The sequence below is a fragment of the Natrix helvetica genome (assembly GCF_964273705.1).
Source record: "Natrix helvetica genome assembly, chromosome: 5".
Lineage (NCBI taxonomy): Eukaryota > Metazoa > Chordata > Lepidosauria > Squamata > Natricidae > Natrix > Natrix helvetica.
Window position 1 is genome coordinate 149,423,457 of NC_138551.1, and position 21,336 is coordinate 149,444,792.

Sequence of the window (21,336 nt, forward strand, 5' to 3'; positions counted from 1 at the left end):
TAAGATCTGCTGCTGCATTTAACTCCTTGCAGGACTGTTGCTTGGACTTTTTGGTGGATGAATGCAATTAATTCACAAAAGGTAAATAAAGAGGGTTTTTTTGTGACCAGGAGCCTGTTTCTTGCTTCTGCTAAGGGTCAGAACACCTATCCTATCCTATCTTATCTCAGGCAGAAGAGCTAAGAGTGGACAACTTGAGCCTTTTCAGCTTTTGCTGGACTATACTTCCCATCTTCCCCTCACCAGTGGCCATTCCAGCTGCTGGAAGTGGGGAAATCAACTCCTTTCCGCAGATTCCCCACCATTTATTCATTTTTTAAATAGAAAATACTGAAAAATACACCCAGGTAAAAATCGCATGCAGCAGAAGGAGTGTTGTGTCGAAATATCTAAATCGAACCATACTGAAAAGAAGGAGGGCGTGAGTCTCCGATGCCTCCGGTTCGCTCGAGGGGAGGAGGAAGATCGGTGTGGCTTTCGGCGCACTGCGATCCGCCATCTGAATGGGAGCTCTCGGCCAGGACCAGCTGCAAGACAAGGAGGTAAATTAAAGGAGGATGTCAGGATGAGGATACACAAACTTCCGTCCGCAACGTTGTGGAGAAGAGTGCTGTCAGGGTTCCAAGTGACACCCCCAACGAAAGAAGACTCCAAGGCTTGAGTTCCCTCAAAGTTCCATTTAATTAGAGGTGTCATATTGACACATCTGGGAAAACCCGAATCTGAAAGCTTCTAGCTTTTCTCCACCCAAACCACAGTCCAAATCCCTGCCCAGCACCCACATGTCCATCACGTGGTCCAATCAGGCACTGTCCAAAACTGGAGATGCCTCCCAGTCACCTCATCGCAGCTGCAGGGCCAGATGACCTTGACTTTCTGAGAAAGAATGCTATTATGGCTACACATCACCCACACTCTGTATAATCCACCCCTCCCATTTTCCCACAGTAGAATTTGTGGCAGGCCTGAAGGCCCATTGCAAAAGATGGCTTCCAGGTCTGACAAGTCCCTTATTAACCATCATCCTGACTTCTGAAAAGAACCAGCTGTCTCTTCCTGGAGTGGCTTGCTCGACCGAAAAAGGATTATTGCCCATCTGACCCTAAATTGATAGGAAACAATTATACTTGGGGAAATCCAAACTTTTTTTTTAACTGCAGGTGGTGCAAAGCGAAGCCAACAGAATCCCTCTTTGATGGATGGTACAGAAATGTGAAATACAGTCACAAAAGGTGTATGGCCATGATGGCGAACCTATGGCATGCGTGCCACAGGTGGCACACGGAGCCATTTGTTAGAGCACGCGAGGCGTTGCCTTGTCAGCTCCAGCACGCATGCGTGTGCTGGCCAGCTGACTTCGGTCTTCATTTTTGGGTGTTTTTTGCCCTCAGGGCAACCCGGAAGTTCGGGAACAGTGACTTCCAGTTTGCCCTTAGTGCCATTTTTCCCACTTTGCAAAAAACAGCACTATGGGCAAACCAGAAGTCACCATTGCCAAACTTCCAGGTTGCCCATAGGGCCATTTTTTGCCCTCCGGAGAGGCGGGGGAGGCAACCCCACACACAAACCAGAAGTTTGGGAACAGACTTCCAGTTTGTGCATTGGGCCATTTTTCTCCCTCCAGAGGACCTCCAGGGGGGGGGCGTTTTCACCCTCCCCAGGCTCCAAGAAAGCCTCTGGAGCCTGGGGAGGGCAAAAAACAGGTCCATCACGAGCCAAAAGCAGGTGGAGGGAGGGGTCGAATGCATAGAATTATGGGTGTGGGCCCGCCCACCACAACCCTCCTGTGTGTCGTGTTCCCCCCCCCCGCTTCTGGCACGCAATGGCAAAAAGGTTAGCCATCACTTTACTATAAGGAGATTCAGCGCAAAATAGCTGCGTGTTTCTAATCTCAGCGAAGCCAGCCTCTCCCCCAATTTTGAAAGAATAACCCCCTAGGGAAATGCTAAAAGAATACTAAAGGCAAAAAAAAACAACAACCCAGCCAGTGACAGAAGGTACAAAATTGCTATTCCCCAAGCTGATCTGGAGGGGAAATGTTCCTCGGGAAGAAATGTCAGAGAGGTGGATTGACAGAATGGCGGGGAAAATGCCAGGGGACCATCTACCCCTCTGGCATCGTTTTCGCTGATGAAAAGGTTTGCATGAATTAAAAGGAGAAGGGAGGGGAAAAATCAAAGGAAAATGCAAATGTTACATGTGTTTCCCCCCCCCCTTCCCTGTTAGGTTACTAACAGGAAAATGCTTCCCCGAGAGGGTGTGAGAATTCAGTGTAGGTGGTTATTTTGAGGTGGGCGTGAATGACGTCTTCATTAGAAGACTAACAAGACAAGTGAGCGTAGAGAGAGAAAACCATTCTAGGACTGGAGGGGAAAGTACATAGATCGGAGCAGTTCACGTTAGCGACCCAGGATCAACACACACCCTTAAAAAAAAATCTAGTTTTTGTTGTTCTAAAAATACGCTGCAATGTGGGTAGGTAATGTCTTTTAAAAGATTTGAAGACCTGCCAATTCTAATTTGTAAAGGGACAAAAAAAAAACCAAGGCTTAATACTTTACTGAACAAATTGAGAATTTAAAGGTATGACATTAGGAAACTTTGCCCATTGCAAGGATGCTAAAAAAAGGGCAGAGCCAAACCATATAAAGCACAATATGAGAGCTTGCATGGATTCAAATCATATAAAGCAGAGGTCCCCAACCTTTCGGACCTCAGGGACCACTAAATTCATAATTTTAAATCCGGCAGACCACTAATATGATCTGCCTAATGATGGATGGATGGGCGTGGTTAGGTGGGCATGGGACTGGGTAGGCGGGGCCAACTCGATGTCACTCACATTGAGGGGCACCTCACTGGCCGCTACTCGTCCCAACCCTCCCAGTCCCTCCTCGCCTGCCCACCCGGGCTCCTTAGGGTCCCAACAGGAAGCAGTTGCTGGAGCTAAGCAGCCCCCAGGAGAAAGAGTTGGCAAAACAGCTCTGTTCAAATTGGATCTGGCCGAGGAGGCTCAGCAGAAGCACCTCACTGAGGACTAGGAGCATAGGCTTTCCAAGCAGAGGGAAGACCTGCTGGAGTGCAAGGCCAGGTGCCGGCGCCTGGAGACTCAGCGGGCTGAGATGGTCAGCCAGTTCCAGGCCATGATGCAGCCCCACTGGAACGAGGCCCTCCGGCTCTTCGCTACCAGCGACTCTTCCCTCCAGCCTTCGCCCAAAGCCCCCCACCAGGAGGCTGAAGCAGACCCCAAGTCGGAATTTCTGCCCCCCTCCGACCCTCACAAAAAGACCCCGAAGGGGGAGAGTTTTTGCAGCAACACAAGCCTTCATTGCACGTATCCATCCCAGGGGCCGTAGTTTGAGGACCCCTGATTTAGTGCAATATAAAAAAATGCAAATAATTTTTCTGCAGACCGCCAAAAAATTTTCGCAGACCACCAGTTGGTGACCGCTGATATAAAGAACACTAGGTGCCTTTATTTTTACATCTAGACTAAGTCTAGATTTAGATTTAGGCTTAAACATGGGAGACGTAGGTTCGGGGCTAACCCGAAAGGCTGTAGAAGACACGATCAGCTCCAAGAGACAATTCTCTATAGAACAGGCCACCATGCTAAAGTACGTGTTTCCTTCCATACGGAGAAAGCCATTGTTACTCCATGATGGATTGCTTGCCAACTGTTTTTTTTTTAGCACCCATCCCTCTGCCAGACTGTTTTGTAGGACAATCGAAGGCTGAACTGGTTTTATCCATTTGTCTGAATGAGTCGCAGACCTGGGAAAGAACCACGAACAAGAAAAAGGAGAATCATTCCACCGAGTTTTGTGCGGGGGGGGGGAGAGGCGGGACTACCACCCTGCATGGCGGGATGCGCTGGTTGGGAGAAAAAAAAAATGGCATGACATCATCTTTGGCCAATCAGGAACTAGTGGCAAAGCGGCGAATCAGGTGCGGTTTTCCCAAGGGGGGGGGAGGAGGAGAAAAAAAATGACATCCCGTTATTGCAGCCGCTGAAACAGAAAATTGCCTACAATGGCCAACCCACTGTGCGCAACCTGTGTCAGCCGGCATGCCGCCCCAAAGACAGACAAGGGGCGTTTTGGCAAACAAAGTCAACCTCAGCAGGGCATCCGAGCCTGGTTTTTCAGCCGAAAAAATGGAGGCAGCTTTCAAAAGAAGGGATCAAAATCGCAAACCATTGAAGGCAATTAAGCGATGAATTCAGAACCGGCTGCGGAGAGACCGCACAGTGGGGCTAAGCGGGGGGTCTCACCGCAGAAAAAGGAATGGAAGGATTTCGTAATCAAACCGAAAGGAGCTCAGAAACACGGCGGCTGGGGGAGCAGCTTGCCACCTCTCGTCTGCACCCCTGGATTTCCCTTCTTCTTCTAGAGATGTAGATGAGATGCACGCAACACGAGTCCCCTTTTGCAAAAACACACACCCCACATACGCAACCGTGCTTTTTGCCCGCATCAACTCCACGTACCCAGGACACGACACGTCCGTTGAAACACGGGAGCTTGGCGTTGTCATCCGAGATCTCTTCCTTCACCACCCTGGTGAGAAAAGAAAGGAAAAAAGGGGAAACGTCAAATCTTTCCATTGGATGATAAATCTAACAAAACCTACCTGTTCCCACAAAGGAGCAAGTTGGCACCTGAATGCACCTGTGCGCCAGCCAGCTAGGCTTCCGGTTACTGGTGCACATGTGCGCACGACGATCAGCTGGCCGGCATGCATGCTCATTGCCGCATGCATGAAGAGGAACGGGCGATGCCACGTGTGCCAGGCGACATAGCTCTGCGTGCCACTTCGGGCACGCGTGCCATAGGTTCGCCATCAAAAGTATATAGGATTAAATATAATCCAGAGCGCAAGAATTAAACTATTTGGAGCGTATTTTCTGAAGCCTCAGTGGATGGAAGAGAAGGATCCGAGGAAACGTTTATTTTTTATCTCATAACCTTTTTACAAAGTTTTCCTTCTCCCGCTACTTTTTCTGAGCTTTTATTCCCCTGCCACCACCTCCAAACATTTCTTTTGCCAATTTTCAAACGGTGCTTCTCTGCATACCAACGCATGCATGCAGTCTGATCTGCAAAACCGCAAAGCCTTCCCTTCTACAATCCATCAAAGAGATAAAAGTTCCCCTTGCACGTATGTGCTAGTCGTTCCCGACTCTAGGGGGCGGTGCTCATCTCCGTTTCAAAGCCGAAGAGCCAGCGCTGTCCGAAGACGTCTCCGTGGTCATGTGGCCACGGAGGCGCATGGAACGCTGTGACTTTCCCATCAAAATTGGTGGTTCCTATTTTTCTACTTGCATTTTTTACCTGCTTTCGAACTGCTAGGATGGCAAAAGCTGGGACAAGTCACAGGAGCTCCCTCCGTTATGTGGTGCTAGGGATTTGAACCGCCAAACTGCCGACCTTTCTGATCGACAAGCTCAGCGTCTGAGCCGCTGAGCCACCGTGCGTCCCCATGAAAGAGACAGGGCAATTCAAAATGACAAATTCAGTTCCTATGCTGTGAAAGTGAAGCAGCAGGCTTCCCACCCACCCCCAGCCAAAACAAAAACAAAACCAAGGTTACAGCAACAGACTGTATTTTTCAAAAAATCAATGGGTAGAAGGAGGAAAATATTTTTCACCAGGGAGGTCGTCTCCTACAGTTTGCAGAGATTACAAGGGGCTGTGGGACAAACCGTTCGTTTAATCGCAAAAAATACAAGTCAACAAAGCCAGAGGGAGTCTTATAGGAATCTGGAATAGAAATGCATCGTACAATAAACAGGGCCTGTTTTTGGAACCAGGTTGTCTGTTCCAATGTTGGAATGTCAGGGTCAGTGGTGGCATCTGGGCTGCCTTCGTTTCCCTGTTTCACCAATTACACAGAATAACAGGAGTTGGAAGGGACCTTGGAGGTCTTCTAGTCCAACCCCCTGCTTGGGCAACAGATCCTATATCGTTTCAGACGAATGGCTGAAGAGTCTCTTCTTCCACAATTTCTGGAGGCAATCCATTCCACGGATTACATCTTCCCAATCGGAAGTTCTCTTCCTTTTCTACTTAATAACTGAAGGGGAGCAACTGTTTTGTTTCCCCCAAAACCCCCACTGTTAAGGTGCTCCATTTTCATTCTGCCAAATACAGCTGTGCAAAGATCCCCTTCAAAGATTTGATTTGCAAAGGTTTGTCCTCCTTTTCTTCGTGACATGGGAGCAATTTAATCCCCCTGAAGAGAGGACTTCCAACTCCTCACCCTCTTTTGGAAGCCTCTCTAAGAAGGGAAGGGAAGGAAAAGAGGAAGAGGGAAGGAAAGGAAAAGAAAAAGGAAGGAAACAAAAGGAGGAGGAAGGAAGGATGGTAGAGGGAAGGAAAGGAAGAAGGAAGAAAGGAAGGAAACAGAGGGAGGAGGGAGGGAGGATAGTAGAGGGAAGGAAAGGAAGAAGGAAGGAAACAGAGGGAGGAAGAAGGAACGATGTTAGAGGGAAGGGAAGGGAAGGAAGAAGGAAGGAAGGAAACAGAGAGAGGAGGAAGGAAGGATGGTGGAGGGAAGGAAAGGAAGAAGGAAGAAAATGGTGGGAGGAAGGATAGTAGAGGGAAGGGAAGGAAGGGGAAGGAAAGGAAAGAAGGGAGGAAGGAAACAGAGGGAGGGAGGATGGTAGAGGGAAGGGAAGGAAAGGAAGAAGGAAGAAAGGAAGGAAACAGAGGGAGGAGGAAGGATGGATGATGGAGGGAAGGGAAGGAAAGAAGGAAACAGAGGGAGGGAGGATGGTAGAGGGAAGGGAAGGAAAGGAAGAAAGAAGAAAGGAAGGAAACGGAGGGAGGAGAGAGGAAGGATGATAGAGGGAAGGGAAGGAAAGAGAAGGAAGAAGGAGGGCAGGAAGGAAACGGACGGAGGAGGAAGGAAGGATGGTGGAAGGAAGGGAAGGAAGGAAGGAAGGAAACAGTGGGAGGAGGAAGGAAGGGAAAGGAAAGGAAACCTTTTTAGCTTGAAGACAGTGTGGGAAAGAAGCCTGCAGAGGAGAGCTCACCCTCTGGGTCTCTTTCCACTTTATTCCCCTGTCTGAGGCAAGTGGCAAATCTGCACAGGCCCGTACAGAAAACGCCACTCGCCTGGGGCAAGAAGGAATTCCTGCCAAGCAGCCAGGCAGAACGGAGCTGACATTTAGCGATAAGAAAGCTGAACTTGATCAAGCAGGCAATTCTGGCCCTTTGCAGCTTTTCACAATTTCAGGCCTGGCGCTCGTGTCTGGGCATCACCCAGGGAGGTTTGGCCTCAACGTGGTGAGTTCAGAACTGTGAGCAACGTCCTGAAAACTCTCCGCCTGGTTAACACAAAACTTTCCCAACCCAAAGACATCTAAGGTCAAGTCAAGCACAAAAGGAGGGGAAAAGGTTCCTCCAGATCCAGCTTTCAGGCTAGCCTATGGTCCGGGAAACTCCTGGTGGTCTTCCATCCCAAGGACCAGGAATAAAAAGGGGAAAAAAAGAGAGAGAAAGATTAGGGAGGGTGGAGAAAATAGCCCACTTCTTTTTCCTAATTCACACAGATACATTTGCACCTCTTGAGAAAACCAGCCTGAATGACCAAAGGCAAGCAACAACCTCTCTTTGAAATCTGCCCAAATGTGGATTTCGAAGTGTACAAATGCAGAAGAAAAATAAAATAAAAAACACGAGTTAAAACGGAAGCTGGTATAGATAAAATTAGGTCAAACACTGTTTTACTACACCGGAGTCTAATGGAGCAGAGGAGAACAATTTTAAAAACTATTCCAGTCTAAGATAGAAAAGTTCTTTTTAAAAAAAACCCTTTTACTGCAAGATTTGCTATAACGACGTTTTCAGGATTTAAATCAGTGACGTGCGGTGAGGTTTATGGCTGGTGAGGCTGGTGACATCATCAGGAAGGCGGGGAATGGGACCACGTGTGCTGGAGGCTGAGGCTGCCTATGCCTCCAGCACACGTGATCCCATTCCCCGCCTTCCTGAGCGTGCTCCGCCGGCTCGCGCTCCGCAGTCCTCGAAAGCGACTGGGGAACGACGAGAACCTTCCTGCCTCTGCTGGACTTTGCGCGCTCCTCGCGACTGCATATTGCAGTCGCGAGGAGCGCGCAAAATCCAGCAGAGGCAGGAAGGTTCTCGTCGTTCCCCAGTCGCTTTCGTGGCTTCGTCATCCGGGAGCGCCGACAACATTTCTGCCTTCGCAGCACCCGGGCGCGGCCAGACAGATGTATATAATATTATAATTATATTATATATATATAATATTATATACTATTATTTAATGAAGAGAGGTGAGGCTCTGCCTCCCCTGCCTCCCCTGACCGCACGTCCCTGATTTAAATCAAAATGCTATATATTTTTTCATGTTTCCTCCAATGTCATTAGCATGTGGCTGATCTTGTTTGGATTTGATGTAGGTATAATTGTGTCTGTGTGTATTACATAATTTTATTATGTATTTCAAAAAATTTATTTTATTTTTACTATATTAAAAATTATTTTATTTTACTATCTAAAGAGCGAGCAACAATTTCATTGTCTACATAAACAGTGTGTTGTCTGGTTACTTAGTTTCAGCAATATCATCATCACGATGAATTTCATTAGTAGCAATCATATAATAACAGCATTTTCTCAACATATTAATACTTAATTGTTAATACTAAATCATATGGATAATAAACATATCATAATATAACCCTCATGGGTAAAATTAATCCTTCGCTTAGAATTTTAAATGTTCTGACTTCTGTTTCTGTTATTTAACCAAAGATAAAACGAATCCCATGTTTCAAAATATTCTGTGTCTTCCTTTCCTTTAATTTCAAGTGTTAATCTATCCATTTCTGCACATTCTGGTAATTTTTTTTACTATCTTCTCATCAGTGCAAATGTTGTGCAAATACAATTCTGGCCACTGTAAACACATGTTATATTAAATACAGAGTCCCTTTATTTTTTTAAAAAAAGAATTTTTTAAAAGAAACATAGTAAACACAAATGCAAACTAAAAAGTGAAGAAAAAAACAACAACGACAATAATAAAGTGGCTTTCAACTTTTATCACACCAAGCATAAGCAAACATACTATCTTTTAACTCTCTTTTAAATTTCTCCCATTTCCAAAAGGGGCATCATTTCTTGTGGTAACTGTTCAATCTGTTGCATTCCCAATTTGGGTAATCTCAATTTTGTTATTTTCCATGCCTGCAAAGGTTATCCTGCCTACATTCAGGTAAAGTTGCCTTTTTAAAACTTCATTGTCCAAAAGTTTATCCAGTGAAATCTGTATCTTTTCTGAGATCTTAGTTATTAATAATGTTTCAGCCCATGTAAATTAAAAAAAAAACCTTTAAGATAAGAAAAAGTTATAGCCATCTTAGTCATTTTAACTCTTTCCTGCCTGGTCTTTTGCTTCCCTCTAGTGTCCATAGGCAGCCTTCACCAAGCCTCAGTTCCGAATATGGAGTGACTTCCGGTTCAGTGGTTTCCCACGAGTAGATTATTTAATTATATACTTGCTTTTCAAGTCTTTGCAGCAAAAATAACCCAATATTCCAAATCTGGCTGATCTCCCAATCAGTTTAAGACTTTCTTAAATCAAGACACTTTTCTTCCCTGCTTTTATGGCATATTATTGTACATTTTTGAGGCTCTATTTTTTAAAAAAAATAAATCCGGGGGGAAAAAGGAACACTCACCAGGTGACAAATAAAGCTTGCTGTTTGGAAGGCCTTTAGTATGCATGTTAAAGTAGCTAAATTGAACATTTGCACAAGTGAATAGAAATGGTGTAGGGCTGTGAGGGTAAACCTATGGCACAAGTGGCATGTGGAGCCCATACCTACCGCCATGTCAGCCGTCAGCCTCAGCGCGCATGACCAGCTGATTTTCGGCCTTCTGGAGGGCCAGGGGATGGCCATTTCCACCCTCCCCAGGCTCCGGAGGCTTTCCTAAAGCCCGGGAAGGGTGAAAACAGCTTCCCTTGGCCCCCCCGGAGGAAATGCCAAGCTCAGCTTGGAGGCAAGCAGTGCAGCGCGCATGGGGGGGGGAGCATGGGGGGGGGTTACGTGTGCCTACGCATGTAGGGTGTGTGTGTGCTTTGCATTATGGGTGCCAGCATGCGCAATCATGCACGCATGCTCGCATTTTTGGCACCCGACAACCAAAAGGTTGTTTTTATAACCTTTTGTTGTAGACCACATCACTGGTGTAGGGTTTCCTACTTGAGCCAGGGGTTGGACTAGAAGACCTCCAAGGTCCCTTCCAACTCTATGATTAATTATTCAGAGTTCTTATGAAAGGCTCTGCCGCTGTTGTGGAGCAAAGCTCCCGCCTCCCTCAGCTCTTGGCACTGAAACCCATAGGAGCCCAGTTTCATGGTCTCCTGGTGAGGAGCCGCCATTCGCAGCCTTTACAGGCAATCTCCTGATCGCTCCATCTTCCAAGGAAAAAACAATTTTCATTGCACAAATTTAATTTCTTTCCCCTTCTTTTAACGTTTTGCGCACGCATGGACCTATTTATGAGCAAACGCACCTGCGAGCGGAGCAAAGCATTTTGCACGCCCCGAACTGGCAGCAATGCCGGGAGCAACCCACCCCTGATGGGGTCGTTAAAAGAGGATGATGATGATAATGACATCAGACTCACAAAAGCGTACACCACTATGCAGTCTTCTCCTAAGGCAGATGGCTAAGCTTTTTCTCCCGCATGCCGAAATTGCGGGTGCTTGCCCACGCCCATACTGCAATGCAAATCCCCCCCTGCGCATGTATGCATGACCCTCCGCGCTCATCCCACGCACGCAACTCCCCATGCTCCCCCATGCATGCGCCACACCCTTCCGTGTCCCGTTTTGGGCCTAGCCTCCTGGGAGCAGAAACGGGGCGCAGAGGGCATCTCCCACATGCGTGGCAGAGAGCTGAAAACCAGATGGCTGGCAGGAGGCGGAGGCGCAGTGGAGCTAAGCTGGGCGACGGCTCGCATGCCCGCAGAGAGGGCATCTCCATTTGTACAAATTACGCAACAACTGATGCAACTACTTCTCACCGCAACTACTTAAAAATTGTTCACAATCAAGCAGTCAAGCTCTCTCTTTCTCTCTCTCTCACACACACACACACACATTCATCTTACTGAGCATCACACCTGCTTGGCTAAAGGAGTGTTTTTATTTTGTATTTAATTTCATTTGATTGCATCTGTTTTAGTCAGATTGCTCAGAGATCTCTCTTTTTTTTAATGACAGAAATAAATAAATGCTTGACTGTTGACAAGGATTGCCTTTTTCCAGCTACTAGCCTTAACAATTAGCTCTCTCCCCCCCCCCCCTTCTCCTCTTCCTTCATGGAAGAGCTGGGAAAAAGACATTTCGGGATAGGTCTGAGCATTCTTAATGCTGTCCTTCAGGTTTCTTGTTCAGGCAGGTAATGCCATTAACAAGCTCAAAAAAAAAGAAGCCCAGCCAAAGCAGTTATTATTATTCAAATCTGTCAGATAACAGCCGAGAATTGGTTTCGCCCCGAGGCCAGGCGGATACCTTTAGGGTTTTACATTAGCTCAAACTCTTTTCTGGCAATGTGGGAAGGAAAAGACGAGTTTATCGAAGTGCACATCACACCTCAGAGACGCCACTGAAAACCACTGTGGCCCAGTAAGCCAGGGTTGGGAGAGTGGCAAAGACGGGTTTTGGCATAAAATGGAATTGTTGGGGCAGGAAAAAGAAGAGAGAGGGGGGGCAGTGAAAACACCCCCCCTGATCCCCTCAGTGGGACTGTCCTACTGTTCCAGATTAACAGACTTGGGAGGGACCTTGTAGGCCATCTAGTCCAACCCCCTGCTCAAGCAGGAGACCCTGGCGCCTCCTGCCGGCCAGCTGATTTTTGGGTCTCTGCTGTGCATGCGGGAGAAGTGTGCACCAGAGGTGGGTTCCTAAAGGTTCGGAACGGTACGGCCGAGTAGGTAGTAACTCGGCCACCCACGTGTCTGAACCGGTTGTATCAGTAGCGCCCATAGGTGGCGCCAACTTGGTTTTTGCTACAATTTTTTTACTACAATTTTTTTTGATTACTGCGCATGCATGCATAGCATGCATCAAGGGCGCAAAAATCATCCCTGAGCGAACTGGCAGTAAAAAAAAATCCGAAACCCACCCCTGGCATGCACATGTGCGATGGAGATGGGGGGGGGTAAGGGGATGTGTGATGCGCCTTCCCACACTCTGTTTTTGGTCCCAGGAGGCTTCAGGGAGACCTGCTAAGCCCAAAACGGGGGCACAAGGGGTGCGGCGTATGCCCAGAAGAGCACGGGGGTCACACACATGCGTGGGAGGAGTGAAGGGGGGTGCACGCATGTGCAGGGAGGCAGTTTGCATTGCATCATGTGCCGTTGCACACACGGGCAATTTTGGCACACAAGGAGAACAAGGTTAGCCATCCCTGCCCGACACCATTTCTGAGAAATGGCAGTCCAATCTCTTCTTCTTGAAAGTCTCAAGTGATGAAGCTCCAGGGGTGGGCTTCAAATTTTTTTTACTATCGGTTCGGTGGGCGTGGCTAGATGGGGGCATGTGATTGAGTGGGAGTGGCCAACTTGACATCACTCACGCACACTCAGTCACATGACCCTCTCACTAAGCCATGCCCACCGAAACAGTGGCGAAAAGTTTTGACCGGGGGTGGGGGGTGGCCAGCCTCGCTAAGGGGGCGCCTGCAAACTACCCAGTAAGAAAAAAAAAGTTTTTGTCCCCCAGAAACACTCTGCAGGCTTCAGCAGGGCTGGGGGAAGGGAAAAACACCCCCGTTTTTGCAAAAAATGGCCCATCTCTGGGACCTCTTTGGGACTGGCATGCGCACACCATTAAAAAAAAAGGGGGGGGTTCATTTTTTCAATGAAGATTGCTCTGCGTGTGTGCAGAACAGAAAATAAAGATGCGATGCCCAGGATAGAAACGGTACGGTCATATGTCCGGCTGAGTTACTACCTATTCGGTAGGAATAGGAACCCACAGCTTCCGAAGTTCCTTTCCTGTATCAGCAACTCCCAAAAGTTCATTGAGGGTATTGGAACATAACCCAACAAAAAAGAGCAAGTGCCCAACTTTACATGACGGGTTGCCAAGCCTGGCGTGAGACTCTTTGGATTCCTTAACAAAAGTTTCCAAACGCCTGGGGTGGCTGTAATAAGAGGAAGTCTATATTTATTAATAAGCAGAATGTCCCCATCTGCTAATCCAAGGTCATTTAAATGGCGGGCTTGCTGTACTAGGTGCACCCATTAGCCTGTTTCTGGCAAGGAGTTCTATCCACCAACAAGCAAGACTGTTCTTTGAATTCTGAATCGGCTCACAATTAATAAAAAACATTCTTACCACTTAGTGCCCCACCCTCCACACACACACACATGAAAAAGAGGAAAAATCAATGTTTGCGACTGTTTTACACTTTTGAATATTTAAGCCTTTGAATATTACATCTGTAAATAGGGGCTTGTTCCTGACACACAGAATTATTTCCGTACGGCTTCCTAACTTTAGTAAAAACAACTAACCCTAAATTCTTCATTTCATGAGAGGTGGCTCAATTAGCTCCAGTCTGACCCGCTTGTTGAAGCCTAACAGAATTGAATGAATTTAATGATTTGGAGCTGATCCGGATTCCTCCATATTCATTCTCTCTCCCTCCCTCCCTCCTCTCTCTCTCCCTCCTTCCCATTCTCTCCCTCTCTCACTCACTCCCCCCTCTCTCTTTCTCCCTCCCTATATATATATAGGGCATCTCTATCTCATCTATCATCTATCTATCTATCATCTATCTATCTATCTATCTATCTATCTTTCTTTCTTTCTATCTATCTATCTATCTATCTATCTATCTATCTATCTATCTATTTATCTATCATCTATCTATCTATCTATCATCTATCTATCTATCATCTATCTATTTATCTATCATCTATCTATCTCTAATCTATCCATCCATCCATCCATCCATCCATATCTATCTATCTATCTATCTATCTATCTATCTATCTATCTATCATCTATCATCTATCTATCTACCTACCTACCTACCTACCTATCATCTATCTATCTATCTATCTATCTATCTATCTATCTATCTATCTATCTATCTATCATCTATCTATATCTCTAATCTATCTATCCATCCATCCATCCATATCTATCTATCTATCTATCTATCTATCTATCTATCATCATCTATCTATCTATCATCATCTCTATATCTCTATCTAATCTATCTCTGTCTATCTATCATCTATCTATCTATCTATCTATCTATCTATCATCTATCTATCTATCTATCTATCTATCTATCTATCTATCTATCATCTATCTATCTATCTATCTATCTATCTATCTATCTATCTATCATCTATCTCAATCTAATCTAATCTAATCTAATCTATCTCTATCTTTATCTCTATCTGTCTGTCTATATGCATGCCCAATATATATTTTATATGCCCTATATACATGGCTTGCCTGTTTATGTTTTATCTTGGTTACTGCCAGTGAAATGTTACTTTGGAAATTCAAATACGGTCTGGACTAAGACTAACTTTTTTAAAAAATTAAGATAATCATCCTAGATTCGGTCTAATGCTAGCAGACCATTTTGTCACTGCAGATTGATGCCATGGTTACTTGCAGGGAAGGGTGCTGCCAAAGCTGTTTAAAATCCCTCTTGATCCACCCCTCTTCCTCCACTTTCCAGACGTCAGTTCCATCGACTTTTGTCTCCTGCTGGATGAGTGGTTTAAAGCACTGAGTGCGTTCCAGACGCCCCGGTTGCAAACAGACCATCCGACCGTTTTCTGATTAACAGGATGTCGGTCTTGTCTACAAGCTTTCAAATTATTTGCCCCATCGGTAAAATGCTGATCGCTAAGAAAATAAAGAGTGGCCGCGGAAAGAAACAATCGAAGGAAATAAGCTTGTTTTTAAAATTATGTCAGTGTTTCCTTGTGCAGGTTTTGGGACTGCAAATCCAATTTGCACCGACTTTCTTTCTGCACCGATTGTCCCCCCAATCCTTTGCCTCTTCAAATGTCCTATTCTCACGGTCTGGGCACATCCTTGGAACTAAAAATTATTTACAGAGCGTATTGAGATGGGAGGTGCCTTGGAGAATAGCTTGACTCCCTCTTCTTTGTGGCAACCCCTGAGATATTGGAAGACTGCTATGATGTCTCCCCTAAATCCTTCTTTTCATTAAGTTAGACATACCCAGTTCCTGCAACCGTTCTTCATATATTTTATTCTCCAGTCCTCTAATCCTCTTCGTTGCTCTTCTCTGCACTCTTTCTAGAGTCTCCACATCTTTTCTACATCGTGGAGACCAAAACTGAATATTTTGATGAAGTATCCTGACACACCACTGCCTTTTTTCTCCCCACTTCTCTTCCATGGAGGTATCACACAGCATTTAATTCTCCATTAATTTCCTGACCATTTTGCGGACTCAAATCATAGGGCAGGACTCCGCTGATCTGGCAGTTCGTGAAACATAGACCTTGATTAGATCTTGGATAAGACACCACCAGGAAAGTCCAGGATGGAAGGCTAAACTGGAAAATACAGAAAGCTGCTGGAGAAGAAGGCAAGAAGCAAATCACTCTGAGACTGCTGGGAAAAATAGAACGAAGGAGAAATTTCCTGACGCCGAAAATAATTCATCAGCAGGAAGGCTTGCCTCCAGAAGTTGGGTGCTCCATTACTGGAGGTTTTTAAGAAGCAATTGGAGAGTCATTTGTCTGAAATGGCATAGAATCTCCTATTCAGACCTCAGGGACCACTAAATTCATAATTTTAAATCCCATGGACTACTAATATGATCTGCCTAAAGACTAGTTGGGTGGGCATGGCTAGGTGGTCATGTGACTGGGTGGGCATGGCCAACTCGATGTCACTCTCGTTGAGGGGCATCTCGCTGGCCTCTACTCTCTCCTCCCAGCCCCTCCTCCCCTCCCTGCCCCAGGCTCCTTAGGGCCCCAACAGGAAGCAGTTGCTGGAGCTAAGCAGCCACCAGGAGAAAGAGTTGGCAACGCAGCTCAATTCAAATTGGATCTGACCGAGAAGGTGGCTCAGCAGAAGCACCTCACTGAGGACTAGGAGCATAGGCTTTCCAAGCAGAGGGAAGACCTGTGGGAGTGCAAGGCCAGGTGCCAACGCCTGGAGACTCAGTGGGCTGAGATGGTCAGCCAGTTCCAGGCCATGATGCAGTCCCACTGGAACGAGGCCCTCCGGCTCTTCTCCACCAGCGGCTCTTCCCTCCAGCCTTCGCCCAAAGCCCCCCACCAGGAGGCTGAAGCAGACCCCAAGTCGGAATTTCTGCCCCCCTCCGACCCGCATAAAAATATCCTGAGGAGGGAGATTCTCTGCAGCAACACAAGCCTTCATTCCATGTATCCGTCCCCTGATTTAGTGCAATATAAAAAATGCAAATGATTTTTCTGCGGACCACCAATATGTTCTCATGGACCACCAGTTGGTCTCCTGCTTGAATACGGGGTTGTACTAGATGACCTCCAAGGTCCCTTCCAACTCTGTTATTCTATGTCATGGCTTTGCCAATTTAATTTTACCATGTTTTTCTCCTTGCCCATTTGAGAATTCATCCAATTCTCTCTTTTTCCCCCCACCACCACTTTCCCCATCGCCACAATATGGGGTGGGGGCAGGAACCGGCAGGGGGAGGCAACAGTTCCTGAGAGGACCTGAAGCCAATAAAAATGCATGTGGCAAGAGAGATTCCTCCTTTCAGCACTTTTAATCAAGGCGAACCAACCACACCGGAAATAATTGGTTCGCATTTATCTCCGTTGCTTGTTTGAGCCCAAATGATTGTTTATGACGCCAAGTTATACAGAGAAAGAGGCTTTTTTTATTCGTTCCCAAAAAGTTGACCCAGAGTGGATGGTTTATTCCACCGAAACCAGAGAATGATGATTGTGCCAAGATGATATTTAGCAGATGGGAAAGTTTGCATTATTGGCAACATTTCTTCTCTTAGGGTTAAGTAATGTTCGCAGGCGCATCCAAAATGTGGCTGGCTAGAAAGAAAAATGATATTCCGCTCCTTTTTTTTTTTTTTTTTGAAAGCCACACACAGATAATTAAGTCAGGGGAAAAAATAATAATAATTGCAGGATATTTGTTTTACTTGCAAACCTCGGCTCTGCACATAAAGCTCCTTCACAGCACAGGGATGGAATTAACGGAATTGGATATTGAATTTGGAGTTTCTATTGTTCTTGAAAAACCTTCAAGGCGGCTATTTTCACATCTATTTTTTTAAAAATGCAGATGAAATATCCGAGCATTTTGGTTTTATACAATGTATGTCCGTTAATGGAGTTAATTAATGGGGACTGTAGCCAAGAAACTAAAAGAGGCTTGCTCCTGGGGAGGGAAGTTATGGTAAATCTAGGCAGCATCCTAAAAAGCAGAGACATCACCCTGCCAACAAAAGTGTGTCTAGTCAAGGCGATGGTTTTCCCAGTTGCAATGGATGGCTGTGAAGGTTGGACCATGAGGAAGGCTGAGCGCCAAAGAATGGAGGCCTTTGAACTCTGGTGCTGGAGAAGAAGACTCCTGCTTTGGACTGCAAGGCAATCAAATTGGTCAGTCCTACAAGAGATCAACTCCGACTGCTCTTTAGAAGGCCAGATCCTGAAGAGGAAACTCAAATACTTTGGCCACCTAATGAGAAGGAAGAAGGAGTCCCTGGAGAAGTCCCTCATGCTGGGAACGATGGAGGGCAAGAGAAGAAAGGGACGACAGAGAATGAGGTCGCTGGATGGAGTCATCGAAGCAGTCGGCATGAGCTTCAATGGACTCCAGAGGATGGTAGAAGAAAGGAAGGCCTGGAGGAACGTTGTCCATGGGGTTGCAATGGCTCAGACACAACTTCGCAACTAACAACAACAACAACAACACATTAGTCTACAAGAAAGTCCTGGGACCCGGTTGCTCATCAAAACGAACACTTCCAGAAGAGGGAAGGGGCTTGGGCACAGGTTGAGCAAGCTCCCACCAAGTTTTCTCTACCTGCTTATTGAATTAATAATTTGGCAAAATCAGACTCTGATAGTCACATGCTGGAGACAGGAACCTCTTATGCAAGAAGAGGATGCTTAGAACGCAGGAGTCAAACTAAAGATTTTGCCATCCCCCCTCACCCTCCCCACTCCCAGAGAGCTTGGTTTATCGCGTAGCATGTGGCCAATTTTCCTTAATCTGTAAACACTGATTAACATCGTACCACAATAACTGTGATTCTTGCATTGCTCCCAGATTGAGTGTGCAACTACTCTGATAACTTTCGGGAATGGATCCAAGCCCCAGATCAGGCATATTGTGACAAAGGGAAACATCTATTTTCCCCTGGAACATGATTAGCGTTATGGTGTCCCTTGGGACTCTCAAATAGATATAAAGCAGCGTCCGTGTCAGGGTTCCAAATAGCACCCCAAAATAAATCAGAATCCAAGGCAAAGGATTCCTCAGCGTTCCAATTTATTAATAGAGCCATGATGGCACATCTGGGAAAACCCAAATATGAAAGTTTCCCAGTTTTCCCACCCAGTTGAAAGTTCAAGATCTTGCCCCCCCCCACACCCACCAGTCCATCCCATGGTCCAATCTTCCACTGCCATGCTGGCAGCTTCCGCCCATCCAATTCTGGCCCAGGTGCAGAGGTGCAGAGACAAAGGATGACCTTGGCTTTCTAAAAAGAATTAGCACTGGGCTGTCACTGCGTTAAATTGTTTGCTAGCTTGAACTGAATAATTACTGAAAGAGTTACTGCGCAGGTCATAAGTTCTTATCTGACAATGATGTACTGCGCATGCTTAACATGTTTATTACTTCACACATTCCAGAGACTTCTCTTTCCTTTTGATCTTTGTCCGTCTACCAGGAAACTGGGAGACAAGCTGTTCTTGCCAAAATGTAATAATTAGGTAGATTTGTTTTATTTCTTTATTTCTTATTTTTTGTATTAAAGCTTGTTTTTAATTAGAATATGTTTTCCGGAATTTTATTTTCATTTTCGCACCTTAAAGAATATGCCTGTTTGGAAACGCTGCGATCTAAGACCTCATTTAGTTCAGGGTGAAATCTTCCCCTGACATGGGCGGCTATTATGGCCAACTATTGTACTTATTTATTTTATTTATTGAATTTATATTGCCGCCTATTCTCCCACGGTGACTCAAGGCGGCTTACAGAATATAAAACCACATTTAAAACAATAAAAACTAACAAAAGGAATCAAATAAATTAATATAGTACAATAAAATCACCCCCCACCTCCCAACGCCTGCCCCGGCGACAGCAGATCACACAAGCTATTTAATGGGCTCCATCCTGCTCTGGGTTCCCCAGGCCTGTTGGCTGAACACCAGGTCTTCAGTGCCTTCCCAAAGGGTATTAGAGTGGGGGCCGTTCTAATCTCTGGGGGAATGATGTTCCAGAGAGAGGGAGCCACCAGGGAGAAGGCCCTTCTTTTAGGTCCCACCAGGAGCAACTCCCTCAGGGATGGGACCTGAAACATTCCCTGCCTCCCAGCTCTGCTGAGTCGGGTAGATGTGACCAGCAAGAGACGGTCCCTTAGATAACCTGGTCCCAAGCCATGAAGTACTTTAAAGGTGACAACCAGAACCTTGAATTAACGTCTTCTAAGCACCTTTTAATTAACTTAACATCTTTTAAGAAAGCCAGAGTAAATGAAGGCACAAAGTCAAGCTCAATGAAGAAGCAAATCCGTATTTGCCCCCAAATGTCAAGGAATGGGCTCTTAAACAAGGGGAGGGGGGAAAGAAATCTTAGTCAGATTCTCATTCCTGGGACCTTGACTTCCTGCTCTTGACTTTGCTGATTCTACAGGGTGACTCACGTCGGAGGACCAGAACTTTGTAATGGAGCCCTGACTTTGTTCGCAGAAGTAGTTCAATCTTCAGCTTTGTCCGTTTTAAAGATTCCCAGAGCAGATGATTGGGGGGGGGACACCATCTCTGTCCATGAGCCTTTGATTTGATGGCCTTAATCAATCAGAAAGAGGGGAGGATATGGTGGTTGTTTATAAAAGGTAAAGGTTCCCCTCGCACATAGGTGCTAGTCATTCCCGACTCTAGGACGCAGTGCATATCTCCGTTTCAGAGCCGAAGAGCCAGCACTGTCCGAAGATGTCTCCGTGGTCATGTGGCCGGTATGACTCAATGCTGAACACTGTTCCCTTCCCACCAAAAGTGGTTCCTATTTTTCTACTTGCATTTTTGACATGCTTTCGAACTGCTAGGTTGGCAGAAGCTGGGACAAGTCACGGGAGCTCACTCCATTACGCGGCGCTAGGGATTCGAACCGCCAAACCGCCGACCTTTCTGATCGACAAACGCAGCGTCTGAGCCACGCTCCCCCCCCCCGGTTGTAATTATATGTTGTAATTAAAAAGTAGGATTTTTTTTTTTAAAAAAGCGATTGAGCCAAGTCTTGGTAACTTGACAGATACGTCCATATGGTTTGCTTGGCAAGAACACGGAGGTGCTATGCCAATATTTGTTTTTCCAACATTTCAGTCCAGCTTCTAATCGTGGGATCTCAGGATCTTAGCCACTGAGCCGCCGCGTCCCATAGAAGGAGTCTACACAAATTCTTTTTAAAGAGAAGCCGAAGTTCTAAAGCAATCCAATAATCAACTAAAACTTAACTGCTGCATTGGGGAGTGGGGGAAAAAGGACCTCTGCAAAATGCATGTATAACTACAATACCAATCGTTGTTCAAAAGGCTCCCTCTTCCAGACAGTACAAAATAAAAAGTTCCAGCTCACAGACACCAGAAAACATTATCAAAGTCAGCAGGTTGGAGTCATTTTCCATACTTAAGGAGAAGGGATGAAACGTAAATTCGGTTTCTCCGAGGAGCCTTGATCCAAAAAGTACAGACGGAGGAAGAAGGCAACCTCTTGATCATTTTTGCTCTGACAGATCTCGCCAGAACAAACTCCACAAAGACAGGTACGTGACTTTATTAAGTGGAGAGGCAGACGGACAGAAAATGAAGAAGGAAGAAAAGTTTGTGTGTGTGTGTGTGGGAGAATGAAGACAGACTATATGTCTTTTCACTCAAACTCCTGGAATGACAGAGGTGTGGCCTGCCAGCGGAGCAGGAAGCAGAGTCGGACAGTGAGGAAGTTGGGAAGGAATACGGGCCAGGCTTGGAGGCTGGGGAAGGCTTGGACGAGGGCTCTGCGTCGGAGGTAGAGACGGGGTCAAGGCTGTCTGGCAGTGATTGGCTGCCTT

The 21,336-nt window shown here is 46.1% G+C and overlaps 1 protein-coding gene across 2 annotated transcripts in view; it reads right to left on the reverse strand.

Annotated features, from left to right (window-relative positions):
* The window catches only part of DVL1 (dishevelled segment polarity protein 1), a 69,837-nt gene that overhangs the window by 30,678 nt on the left and 17,823 nt on the right, over positions 1-21,336 (reverse strand). For both annotated transcript variants that reach the window (XM_081955095.1, XM_081955096.1), the window contains exons 2-3: positions 4,490-4,559; positions 406-527 (exon numbers count right to left, since the gene is read on the reverse strand). In XM_081955095.1, coding sequence (XP_081811221.1) covers positions 406-527; positions 4,490-4,559 — 192 coding nt within the window. The remainder of the gene's footprint in view (positions 1-405; positions 528-4,489; positions 4,560-21,336) is intronic.